At 36.3% G+C, this 13,351-nt stretch overlaps 1 protein-coding gene across 3 annotated transcripts in view; it reads left to right on the top strand.

The window, feature by feature from the left end:
* LIFR (LIF receptor subunit alpha) overlaps positions 1 to 13,351 on the top strand; it is an 81,567-nt gene that overhangs the window by 38,098 nt on the left and 30,118 nt on the right. For all 3 annotated transcript variants that reach the window (XM_030814002.1, XM_030814001.1, XM_030814003.1), the window contains exons 6-9: positions 6,480 to 6,654; positions 7,725 to 7,979; positions 11,816 to 11,945; positions 12,364 to 12,533. In XM_030814002.1, coding sequence (XP_030669862.1) covers positions 6,480 to 6,654; positions 7,725 to 7,979; positions 11,816 to 11,945; positions 12,364 to 12,533 — 730 coding nt within the window. The remainder of the gene's footprint in view (positions 1 to 6,479; positions 6,655 to 7,724; positions 7,980 to 11,815; positions 11,946 to 12,363; positions 12,534 to 13,351) is intronic.

Below are 13,351 nucleotides of genomic sequence, written 5' to 3'. Positions count from 1 at the left end.
GGTCCCACATTGATTGAAGTATTGTTATATAGCACATTACTGTACACCTTGATTCTTTTTATCCTCACAGCAGTCCCAGGAGGGTGATACTATTATTATTCCCATTTTACAGATGATACAGAGTCACAGGAAGACTTTCAGTGGTGGAGTCAGGATTCCAACCCAGGCAGCTTGGTTTCAGAGTCTGCTCTTAACTGCTACAATTTATATTTTATAAGAAATATATATTTTTTAATTTAAAATGTCCTCCCCTTTCTTCTCACGTATCCTACACGAACCTACATTTCAAGACCCAGGTCAAATCCTACTCCCTATTTTATTTTATTTTATTTATTTTATTCATTTGTTTTTAGAGATAGGGTTCTGCTCTGTCAACTTGGCTGGAGTACAGTGGCATGATCATATAGCTGACTGCAGCCTCAAACTTCTAAGGGATACTTTTGCCTCAGTGTCCTGAGTAGCTGGGGCTACAGGTGCATGCTGCTGTGCCCAGCTTTTTTTTTTTTTTTTTTTTTTTTTTTTTTTTTTTTTTTTTTTTTTTTTTTTTTTATAGATGGGGTCTCACTTTTTTGCCGTCTGCCTACTCCTTATTTTAAAGCCCATCCTTTTTTTTATTTATTTTATTTTTGAGACGGAGTCTTGTTCTGTTGCCCATGCTGGAGGGCAGTGATGTGATCTCGGCTCACTGCAACCTCCAAATCCCGGGTTCAAGCTATTCTCTTGCCTCAGCCCCTCCAGTAGCTGGTACTACAGGCACATGCCACCATGCCTGACTAACTTTTTGTATTTTTGGTAGAGACGGGGTTTCACCGTGTTAGCCAGGATGGTCTCAATCTCTTGACCTTGAGATCTGCCCGCCTTGGCCTCCCAAAGTGCTGGGATTACAGGCATGAGCCACCCCGCCCGGCCTTAAAGCCTATCTTAATTCAGCCTGCATACTCTCACTTTTCGTGATTCTAATGGCAAGTCTTGTCTGTTAATCTAATTTGCAGCTAGCTTTGATACAGTTCTGCCAGTGCTGTCTTAAAGCTGTTATTTATTTAAATTATATTGCTTAACTTGTCATTGTGGCCTAACATTTTGCGTTCTGGGTTACCACTTACGGGCTTAGGATAACTCCTCAAACCTAGTTTTTATCATTTGCAATATTTGCTCTGGGGTCTGAAAAGTAAATAGTATATCTGTAAAGCTGCTAAACAAATATTATTTGTCACTACTCCCTTTAGGGACAAGCCTTTTTTATTTTTTTATTTATTAAATTTTATAATTTTTTATTACACTTTAAGTTCTGGGATACATGTGCAAAACTGAAGGTTTGTTACATAGGTGTATATGTGCCATGGTGGTTTGCTGCACCCATCAATCCGTCATCTACATTAGGTATTTCTCCTAATGCTATCGTTTCCCTAGCCCCCCAGTCCCTGACAGACCCCGATGTGTGATGTCCCCCTCCCTGTGTCCATGTGTTCTCATTGTTCACCTCCCACTTATGAGTGAGAACATGTGGTGTTTGGTTTTCTGTTCCTGTTAGTTTGCTGAGAATGATGGCTTCCAGCTTCATTCATGTGCCTGCAAAGGACATGAACTCATCCTATTTTATGGCTGTGTAGTATTCCATGGTGTGTATGTGCCACATTTTCTTTATCCAGTCTATCATTGATGGGCGTTTGGGTGGGTTCCAAGTCTTTGCTATTGTGAATAGTGCTGCAGTAAACCTATGTGTGCATGTGTCTTTATAGCAGAATGATTTATAATCCTTTGGGTATATAGTCAGTAATGCAGTAGCTGGGTCAAATGGTATTTCTGCTTCTAGATCCTTGAGGAATAGCCACACTGCCCTCCACAATGGTTGAACTAATTCACACTCCCACCAACAGTGTAAAAGCATTCCTATTTCTCCACATCCTCTCCAGCATCTGTTGTTTCCTGACTTTTTAATGATCGCCATTCTAACTGGCGTGCGAAGGTATCTCTTTGTGGTTTTGATTTGCATTTCTCTAATGACCAGTGATGATGAGCTTTTTGTTGTTGGCCACGTAAATGTCTTCTTTTGAGAAGTATCTGTTCATATCGTTTGTCCACTTTTTGATGGGGTTGATTTTTTTCTTGTAAATTTGTTTAAGTTCCTTGTAGATTCTGGATATTAGCCCTTTGTCAGACGGATAGGGACGAGGCTTTTTTTATTTTTAATGTAACTTGAGGAGGAACTAACTAGAGAATACTAGAATTAAAGAGGGACACTGAAATGTGAGTGAAATCAAACTTAAATGAAGGGACTGTTATGCTAAAACCGTATAGCTCATTCCACAACATGCGTAAGTCAGCCAATGACAAGACAGTAATTCCCTACTTTGGGGAAAAAATTTGGGAAAATAATAGCAAGAAGCAATGAGAAAGAACACATTTCTTTAGAACTGTAAAGTAAGGGAAAATGCCCCAGGGCATTTTTATTAATAGTGTGTTATTAATGTCAGTATTTAAGACAAAATTGCTGTGATCAGTCATTTTATGATATAATCCTATTATTTTATACTAATGCTATTATTTTATAATAATTTAAAAGTCAAGAACTCTTTGCATTCATGTTTCATTTGTGAGGCACTTGTCTGTCCATGGTCTCTGTGTCCGGCAGTGGGAGCTGTGTGCTGCACACACTGGGAAGAGCTCACCAGGCGCTGCTCCCCCCCACACAAATACTCCTCCTTGACTTTCCCTGGAAACGACCTGTTTCAACTCTTTTAACTGATCCCTTTCATTATTTATCTTCATTTCTCCAAATAACATGCTTATGTTGCTATTTCTTGATAGCAACCCTCTCCCTTCTCTCCCCCTACCGCCTCATTTCTCTCTGCTCCTCCCTCGCCCTCCTTCTCCCTGCAGCCTGCCATTTTCCTAGCTTTTTCCAATAGAGTCTATGATAATTTTTGGTAGAACAGTATTCATCATTTGTATTATGGTCTATAAAAAAATCCACAATTTTTTGTACACGCCTTATATTATTTTTTTGTTTATGTCTCTGCTTCATTACTTTAATCCTAAGTTCTTTGCAGGCTGTGTAGATCTCCTTGGAATTTTCAAATATACTAAGTACTTTATCAGTTTTATCTTTGCGAATAAATCTCTCTGAGGGCCTTCTGACTGGCTTCCCAAACTTATTCACAGAAGGCTCACATAGACACTGATAATATTTGTATAGCACAGAGTGTGGTAAATAGCCGAGACCACCTGTGGCCAGAGGCATCACAGAGGCTCCAGTAGCCCAACCCCTACCACGCAGTTCTAGGTTTGAATGGATTAATACCTAGATATATTTACAACTCACGCAAGATAGACTTCAGTGTCTTTCAGCACATTTCTCTGGAAGCTGTGGTCCAAGGGGTCTCCGTCATCTAGGGTATTTCCTACAACTTTGTTTTATGATGGATCTTCTTTTTGCTAAATCTCCAGTCGTTCTCTTATTTCCTCATTTTTGTAGAAGCATATGCACTTGCCCTTGATATCTTCCGGGAGATTGCTTCCACGACCTCCCTTCGATACCAGAATTCAAAGATGCTCGGTAGTGTTTGCATACAACCTACGGGCATCCTCCTGTATATTTTAAACCCTCTTTAGATTATTTGTAACACCTAATACAATGTAAGTGTTGTGTAGGTAGTTGTTATACTGTATTGTCTAAGGAATAAGGACAAGAAATGTCTGCACATGTTTAGCACAGATGCAATTTTTTTTCCAAGTATTTTTGATCCACAGTTGGTTGACCCCACAGATGTGGAGGGATGAATAGAGGGAGCCAACTGTCAGTAGTTATTTGCTATTGTAGATATTCTCTGCTATCTATAGTAGCTAGCTTGCAAATATAATTTATTCTTTTAATTTAATTATTTGAAAATTTAAAAGCATGTCAGCTACTATTACTGAGAAGTTGTAGAGGAACTGGAACTTTCATATGTTACTGGGCGGAATGTAAAATGCTTACCAAATGAATACATGCAGATACCACATTTATGAAAATGTCTATTCTGCACTTCTGCATGATTACTAGTTTAACTGGGTATAGAATTACAGGTTGGGAAATTCTGTCAAGATTTTGAAGGTATGATTCCATTGTTTCTTAGTGTGAATCTATCTTTATCTGTTGTGCTGGACACTCATTGGGCCCCTGTCAGTCTAAAAACACATGTGTGTCAGCTTGGGAATTTCTTATTTTATTTCTTTGATTCGTCCTTCTCTGTCTTCTCCTTTTTTCTTAGAACTTCTGTTCTTCATGAACCTTACACAACAATCCTCTAATTGTTTTTATCTTTCTTGTTTTCTATGTATTTTCTATTTTCTGAGAAATTTTTTCTAAACTGGATTTTGCATCCTGCTATTGAATTTCTATTCATATGTTTACTAATTTATAGAAGATCCTTTCTTTGAAAGGATTTATGTTCTTTTTTTAATGTATCCAGTTTTTGTTTCATGATGCAATATCTTCTCTCTGAGGATAGTAATGATTTAAATTTTTTTTCTACATGCCCTGTTTCCTCACATTTTTTCTTTTTCTTTTCAGTTATTGACTTTCATATTAGAATTTCTTGTACACTTTCTGGTCATCCTGGTTGCTGCTCATAGTTAAGTGAGGGGCTCTTAAAAAATTTTTTTTAATCTAATTGGAACTTTGGTTTCTCTGGATAGGACTTGTTGATGGGGGCCCTCCCTCTAGAGTGATGAGGATGGGCTATGCAGGTGGCAAATGCCAAATATTATTTTAGGTATTTCATCTTGATGTGTTCATGTGACTCAGAAAAGTTCATTTAGACTATTACCTGGTGAGGATTAGTCTGGCAAACCAGTATCCTGGGAGCTGAGCAGAGGAAGAAGGCATAGGTTAGCAATCCGCCCGTTTTTGGAGTGATAGTCCCCATTTTCATCTCTTCCTAAAATTCTTCAATCCAAAGATATTCTGTTTTACTTTTCCAGAGCATAAATCTTTATTCTTCTACCAAGGTAAACGAAGGTAGTCCTTCGGTAGCATGGAGTGTGGGAAGGGATCTGGGTAGCCAACATATCTTCAAACGACTTTCAAGCAGTCCTGCTGTTTTGAGCTTTTTATTTCCAGGGGAGCCTGGGACAGCCACTGACTGAGCCCTTTGGCATTTCTGTGATAGAAACAAGCTGGTTTCCTGTATTTCCCATTGGATGCTTAAGATTTCGTTTTCTCAGGTCTTCTACATCAGTTACCATTATCCATCTGCTTTCCAGCTTCCAGATTTTAGTGATGTTGCTTTATCTCCTATATTTTGTCTTTCACACCTTAAAAAAAAGTTTACTCTTACTTTGGAGTGATTTCAGGAGGTAAGGGAGAAGGAAATAGTTGTTTAATCTATTGTGTTTACCTAGAAGTCCCAAGTTATCTTTTATAGCACCTCAATATTTTATTGAAATCTTGCTCATTTCTCACAATTGATAATATTTTGTATTAGTATAACATACATATTTAATCTTCTATTTAAAAATAAAAGTAAATATATAGAATACTTATATAAAAAACAGATCTAGTCTAAAACTATTTTATTGAAATGCTGCCCCTCTCCTTGACTTAAACTTTTGAAAGTACAACCCCATTAATTCTACTCTGAAAAATTTAGGTCGTGAGGCAGTGGTATACAGGTTGAGCATCCCTCATCTGAAAATCCAAAACTCAAAGTGTTTTAAAATTCAAAACTTTTTGAGCACCACCATGATGCTCAAAGGAAATGCTCACTGGAGCATTTCAGACTTGGGATTTTTATTATTTTATTTATTTATTTTTTGTTGTTTTTAGACAGGATATCATTCTGCCACCCAGGCTGGAGTGCAGTTGCATGATCTCAGCTCACTGCAACCTTGACTTTCCAGGCTCAATAGACCCTCCCACCTCAGCCTCCTGAGTTGCTGGGACTACAGGCACAAGCCAGCATGCCTGGCTAATTTTATTTTTTTATTTTTTATTTTTTTGTAGAGACGGGGTTTCGCCGTATTGTCCAGGCTGGTCTTGTACTCCGGGGCTCAAGGGATCTGCCAGTCTCAGCCTCCCAAAGTGCTGAGTAAATTACAGTAAATCTGCCTGCCACTGTGTCCAGGCAGATTTTAGATTTTTAGATTAGAGATGCTCATCTGAGAAGTATATAATGCAATCTGAAAAGGTGCAAAATCCAACACACTTGTGGTCCCAAGGGATACTCAACCTGTATTTTCTTGCATACCAAATTGAATGTTTCAATGAATAGCAACATCTTATATAATACATTAGGGTCTAAAGTTGAAGAAGTAAACAAAAATGAATCATGATTGTTGTTACTCTGCTATTATACCTTACACAAAACTGAGTTGTATTAAAGGACAAACCATAAACTTAGCTGATGATTTTATGGAATCTATTGTGTCTTTTAATTCTAAAGGAAAGCAAAACATATTGCTACTTGGAAATACATTTTTGTGTTTGTGTTCATTTTTAGGTGACCCACAACACAACTCTGAATGGCAAAGATACCCTTCATCACTGGAGTTGGGCCTCAGATATGCCCTTGGAGTGTGCCATTCATTTTGTGGAAATTAGATGCTACATTGACAATCTTCATTTTTCTGGTCGCAAAGAGTGGAGTGACTGGAGCCCTGTGAAGAACATTTCTTGTAAGCTTATATTTAAAGAATGTTTGTTTCAAGTGAATTAAATTAGTCTCACTTAAGAGTAAGATTTAGTTTGAGCTTTCACTTCTCATAACCTCATTCAGCTGCATGAGGATTACCTGGGAGCTGCTAAGCCCACCATCCCTGGAGATTTTGATCAAAAAGGCTGAGATAGGCTTCAGGAATCTGTATTTCGAAAGAACTTTCTGAATGGTTGGATAAACATACAGGTTTGAAAATCACTGTCATAGGAATTGAAGAGCATTGAAAATTGTGTGTAGATGATACTGAGATGAAATCTATGTAAAAAAAAAAAACAAAAAATAGTTCCCAATTTCTGGCTCACAGAGCAGACCCCTAGAGGCTACAGTTATTGCCAGGAACACGGGGATCTGCAATCATACCAAAAAGCGTCCGTACATTAAGTAAAACTCATATATAGGGAGCATGTTGGCAGTTTGGAATGGGGGGCCTGGAAAATTGTTGACCATAAAATGAAATCCTGAAAAGGCTGGTAATCATTGTAGAGATAGATCACTCTGTGGAGAAAAGGATTAGAGGAAGGAAGGGGACTAGATTAAAGTAAATTGCTTTTTTAGGGTGTGGAGTACTTGGGCATATATTCAGGCAGATGGAAAGTAAGACATATGCCCTAAATACATTGAATAAAAGGAATGGAATTATTTAGTGATTTTTGGGGGGCGTGGATTGTTCACATGTATATATAAACCCACTGAATTTCAACCCTTAGACTTCTTAGACATAAGCCTATGGCATTAACTTTAGACACTAACCTGTAATCTGCTTCTGCTTCCTCACCATTATCCCTTCATAAGTAAATAAAACCACATACACTTTTAAAAAATTTGTCGTATATATCTTGCTCCTACAAAACCTGTGGAACACACCTTATCTTTGGACCATTATCATTACAAAGCACCTAACAGTTTGTAGTGTATATACTGGGCTATTTTAAAAGTCATCTTATGAAAAAAAAAAAGTCTTAAAATACAGAAAAGTTTACGTAAAATACTTGTATATAAAATGTTTATAATTCCTCTTTTTCTTTCTAGGGATACCTGATTCTCAGACTAAGGTTTTTCCTCAAGATAAAGTGATACTTGTAGGCTCAGACATAACATTTTGTTGTGTGAGTCAAGAAAAAGTGTTATCAGCACTGATTGGCCATACAAACTGCCCCTTGATCCATCTTGATGGGGAAAATGTTGCAATCAAGATTCGTAATATTTCTGTTTCTGCAAGTAGTGGAACAAATGTAGTTTTTACAACCGAAGATAACATATTTGGAACGGTTATTTTTGCTGGATGTAAGTATATGATTTTAAAGAGAGAATTCCTATTAACCTGTTTTGGTCCTCCTTGAAAGCCTTAATTCTTCTGGAGTGGGGGGTGGGAGGAGTGATTCTGTTTCTTTCTCATTTATTTGTTCTTTAATATAAAGGATATACAAAGGAGGCAGTAGAATATTTGCTTGTTTTAAAATGAATTGCAAGCTTGTTTTCTACATAACCGATATCTGTGTAATTTGTTGGTTTTGTAATCAGATTTGAAACATCTGGCTTCTAATGTTTAGTTTAAATTTTTAGTTAACAGTTTTGTTAAGTCAAGGATAGTATATAATATTTCTTAACCGTGCATTGTTTAGAAATTATGTGAATTCATTTTCCAGTTAAAGTATACCTTTTTTAAAGTATCTAAATTAAAGAAATTATAGCAATTTTACACAAAATCTTTCAGTAGCATAACATATCTTCTCCAGCTTTTAACTATTATGTTTGAGGAGAACAGGCTGGCAGGAGGACATGGGTGAGGGGAAACATACTCTCCCACTGCATTCTATATGTGATGTATGCTCTATCATTCAAGGTGTCTATTAACATGATCACCCTACAGTCTAAAATTCCATGGTATTTCCAAAAACAGTTGTTTGTTGTGGGCTGCCCTGCCCATGTGGCTTGTGTTGAATGTCCACAGATAAATATGTAGAATTTTTAGGTCTCAATTTTAGTTTTTCTGCCTCCCTTCCTTGTAGCAACTGTAATGTTTTGGTGTCACTGACAGCTTCATCTTTATCAGTGAGTCCCTTTCTCCCTGTATGCTGAATTAGAAGTCTGGGATTTTGGTCTAAAGGTCACCTGAATAATGTGTGTAAGATAGATTGACTAGATTTTATGATATTTCTTTTGATTGCTTAGTGCTTTTTCTTTCTTTCTTTTTATGATTCTCAGCTGTGGTCTAGATCAGCAGCTCTCTCGTTTACTCATACAGTACTTCATGATGAATTTCATTCAGATACCGATGTATTCCCAAAGGAATAGCCAGGCTTAGGTGCTCGTCTCAGCTTGATGGCTGTAATCTGACTCTCTTTTTGTCTCCTGAGTAATGCATTTGGAATTCAAGTGAAAGTGAGGTTATGTTCAAATTTAAATCCTGGAAATCATACCATCCTTCTTAATGGAGTGTTAGGAAATTACTTGCAACATTTCTCACAAATAGTCCTGGAGTCTAAGTTGAGACCCAGTGGTATATGTAGTGAAGTTGCTTCGTGAGCAATACCAAAAGTGAGCTATTACTTAAAAGTATGAAAGAAGAAATTAAAACTTAAAAGATGAGACTATGCACTGTTTCCATTTCTGTTATATCAGACAGCGTTGTAATCTTTTATCATAGTAATAGAACAAGCTGATTTAATTTATAATTTAACCTTCACTTATAACGTTTGGAGGTTGAAATATTGTACAATATTTGTTGAGCAGCAGTAACATCTCCCTTCAGAGGGAACTTTTAGGAAATTTATAAGAGCAGGTTATTTCGTGAGTTAGGTATCAGGATTCATTTATTTCCGTTTCTTTATGGATATCCTGTTAAGCCACCATTTACTGAAAAGACTGAAAAGAAATTTAGGCCGGGTGCGGTGGCTCACGCCTGTAATCCCAGCACTTTGGGAGACCGAGGCGGGCAGATCACAAGATCAGGAGATCGAGACCATCCTGGCTAACACGGTGAAACCCCATCTCTATTAAAAAAAAAAAAAATACAAAAAAATTAGCCAGGCATGGTGGCAGGCGCCTGTGGTCCCAGCTACTCGGGAGGCTGAGGGAGGAGAATGGCATGAACCCAGGAGGTGGAGCTTGCAGTGAGCCAAGATCACACCACTGCGCTCCAGCCTGGGTGACAGAGCGAGACTCCATCTCAAAAAAAAGAAATTTAGAATCAGCTTATTAGTTTTTCCCTACACACACGTCTGCATGCACACACACCTACCCAATCAAAACCTGCTGGCATTTTGATTGGGATTACATTAAATCTATGGATCAATTTAGGAGAATTTTCATTCTTAGAATATTTGTATCTCCCAAACTATGAGCATGGTATATCCCTACATTTACTTGGGTCTTCTTTAATTCATCTCAATATGAGGTCTTTAAATCTTTTGGTAAATTTTTTCCTAGTGCTTGGTGTTTTCTGGTATTATTAAAAGTGACTTTGCTTTTTAAATTGCATTTTCTATTGACTGGTATATAAAAATGTAGTCGATGTATACCTAGCTTTTAACCTAGCTTCAGTTGATTATTTTAGAAGTTAATTTCTTTGAAAAGAAAATAGTACATTTCAAATACTGTCCTCTCAAATTTTTCTCCTTCTGTCTGTCCTTCTATTTATCTCTTATTTGCTCTTGTTATTTAGATTTTAATGTTTCAACTTAATATCTACCAAATCCTAAAATAACCAGCATTTAAAATATATTCCAAATTTTTGGTATGTGGTTTTAATAGAGTGACTGAATATTTGGCCTTAGATTTAAAACAGTTTTCAGAATAAATATGTCAATGTTTGTTTACTTATCTAATTGTTAAACTCTCATATAAACACTCATTAATCCTCTTAATGTTACCTAAAATATCATTGAAGGATGTTATCCTTATCTCTGGGGAAGGTATGAAATTTTCTAAGTTTTGGTTGATAAACTAAGGAGTATTTTTTTTTAATTCAGGTTTGTGAAAAAAAAATTTTACAGAATTTTTAAACAAGTAGTTTTTTTAAAAAGAACTTTTACCTAAAGTGAAAGATAGTTTGGATAAATATGACAGAGGAAATACCAGTTTCTATATGTGTATGGTTAAACATGATTACAGAAATATGAATTTCTACAATAAGCAGTGTCAGACTGCAGAATTTTCATTTATCACTTTTTTTTTTTTTTTTTTTGAGACGGAGTATCGCTCTGTCGCCCAGGCCAGAGTCCAGTGGCACAGTCTGAGTTCAGTGCAACCTCCACCTCCCAGGTTCAAGCGGTTCTCCTGCCTCAGCCTCCCGAGTAGCTGAGTCTTCAGGCACCCTCCACCACACCCGGCTAATTTTTGTATTTTTAGTGGAGATGGGATTTCACCATGTTGGCCAGGCTGGTCTCAAACTCCTGACCTCAGGTGATTTGCCCACCTTGGCCTCCCAGAGTACTGGGATTACAGATGTGAGCCACCGCACCTGGGCTCATTTATCACTTTGAAGGTCTCGTCTTTAAAAAAAAAAAAAAAAAAAATTTTTTTTAATTTTTCTAGTCCTGCCTTAAAGCCAGGGAGAACAGTTTTGATAAAGAGAAAAACAACAAAAGAGCTGCAGTCAGTTCGAATATACTGAGATGCAGAATTTTACCAAGAGTTTTCTAAATAACAGTACTTATAATGTATTTTAGAACTCTGAAACATGTAACATGACTTACTGATTTTCAATATGATTTGGTATTTTCAAATCACAATGTATTGAGGATAGATGATAATGCTTTTACCCTGTAGATTTCTCTGACTTAACATATTAGACACAGGTTTCTTTGAGAGATTTGGTAGCCTCTGAAATAGGATTAAGGGAAAAAAAGTGATAGCTGATCTTTCAAGTTGCTATAGGGAGTTTCCAAATGAGCTAAGAGTCATTTTTCAGTATATTTTAATCTGTCAATTCTAATGTAATATGAACTCTGACAAGACATGCTACAGAGAGAATAATTCCTGCATTATTCAAAAGTAAAATGTAAATAGTAAATTATTTCATTTTTTAGGAAATTGTGGAAAACATTGACATTTATAAAATATTATGTTTTCAGGGAAAATATGTGTAATCATAAGTACCTACATTTTTCTTCTGTTAGATCCACCAGATACTCCTCAACAACTGAATTGTGAGACACATGATTTAAAAGAAATTATATGTAGTTGGAATCCAGGAAGAGCGACAGCATTGGTGGGCCCACGTGCTACAAGCTACACTTTAGTTGAAAGGTAATGGTAACTGGGAAAGGATGTCAGATGGCAAGGAGTACGTTGGAAGTACATGTTAAATGACATAGGAAACTGCACTAGATCATTTATGTTACAAACAAGATATAAAACCAAATATGCTGTATAAAATTACACTTACAAGTACTGCAGTTCAGCCACATGTACACTCAATTTCATGTCTCCTCTTTTAAGAAGCTTAGAATGAAGGACACTTGAACAGAGACTGTTTCTGGGTAGTAAACTTATGGCTGATTATTTTCTTCTATTTTCTGTATCATATACATTTTCTTCTCTGAGTATGTAATATGCCTCTAATTAGAAATTTAAACTTTTTATACAAATTATTACAAGTTTGCCCATTTTTTCCTGCAATATTTATCTCTTGCCATTTTGAAATTATTTTTCTTTTAATTAACAGTTTTTCAGGAAAATATGTTAGACTTAAAAGAACTGAAGCACCTACAAATGAAAGCTATCAATTATTATTTCAAATGCTTCCATATCAAGAAATATATAATTTTACCTTGAATGCTCACAATCCTCTGGGTCGATCACAATCAACAATTTTAGTTAATATAACTGAAAAAGGTAAGCTGTACATAAACTAATGTCTTAAAAATAACTTTAGAAGTGGTGAAATGCTTTAATTAATGAAAAATGCTTATAGGGATTACTTTTTGCTGATTATTTTCTTTATAGTTACTTAATTTCATAAACTTTATTTATAGAAACTTTAAATGTATAATTTCAAGTTTTACTATTTTATTGAATTTAAATACTTGAATTAGTAATTTACAAATAAACTGTAAGTAGCTCTTTCTGATAATTTTTGATTTCTGAAATATCTTCTGCCCAGTTTTTAAAAACTTTTATTTTGAAGTAATTGTTGACTCACTGGTAGCTGCAATAATAAGAGCCTTGTGAACCCATCCCCTGGCTATCCCCAGTGGTGTCATCTTATATAATTCTAGTACAATATCAGAACCAGGGAATTGACATTCTTAAAACACTATTAACTGGACTACTGACCTTGCTCAGTTTTTATGTGCATTCATTTGTACTCGTGTGTGTGTGTGTGTGTGTGTAGTTCTATGCAATTTATATGTATAGATTCAGGTAACCACCACCACATGCAAGATACAGAACTGCCCTGTCACTACAAAGGAACTTGCTCATGTTGCGCTTCCAGCATCCCCTGTACATACAGTCACATCCCTATGCCTTGACAACAACGAATCTATTCTTCATCTCTGTTGTTTTATCATTTTGAGATTGTTACATAAATGAAATCAGTGTGCAGGTTGGCGTTTTTTTTTTTTAAGGATGTCCTGGAGAGCCATCCACGTTGTTGTACGTATTAATAGTTCGTCCCTTTTATTACTGATGATTTCTGCATTTTTACCAAT

Source organism: Nomascus leucogenys, chromosome 6, assembly GCF_006542625.1.
Source record: "Nomascus leucogenys isolate Asia chromosome 6, Asia_NLE_v1, whole genome shotgun sequence".
NCBI classification, from domain to species: Eukaryota; Metazoa; Chordata; class Mammalia; order Primates; family Hylobatidae; genus Nomascus; species Nomascus leucogenys.
The sequence above is the reverse complement of the archived record's forward strand: the minus strand, read 5'-3'. Positions and strand labels throughout refer to the sequence as shown.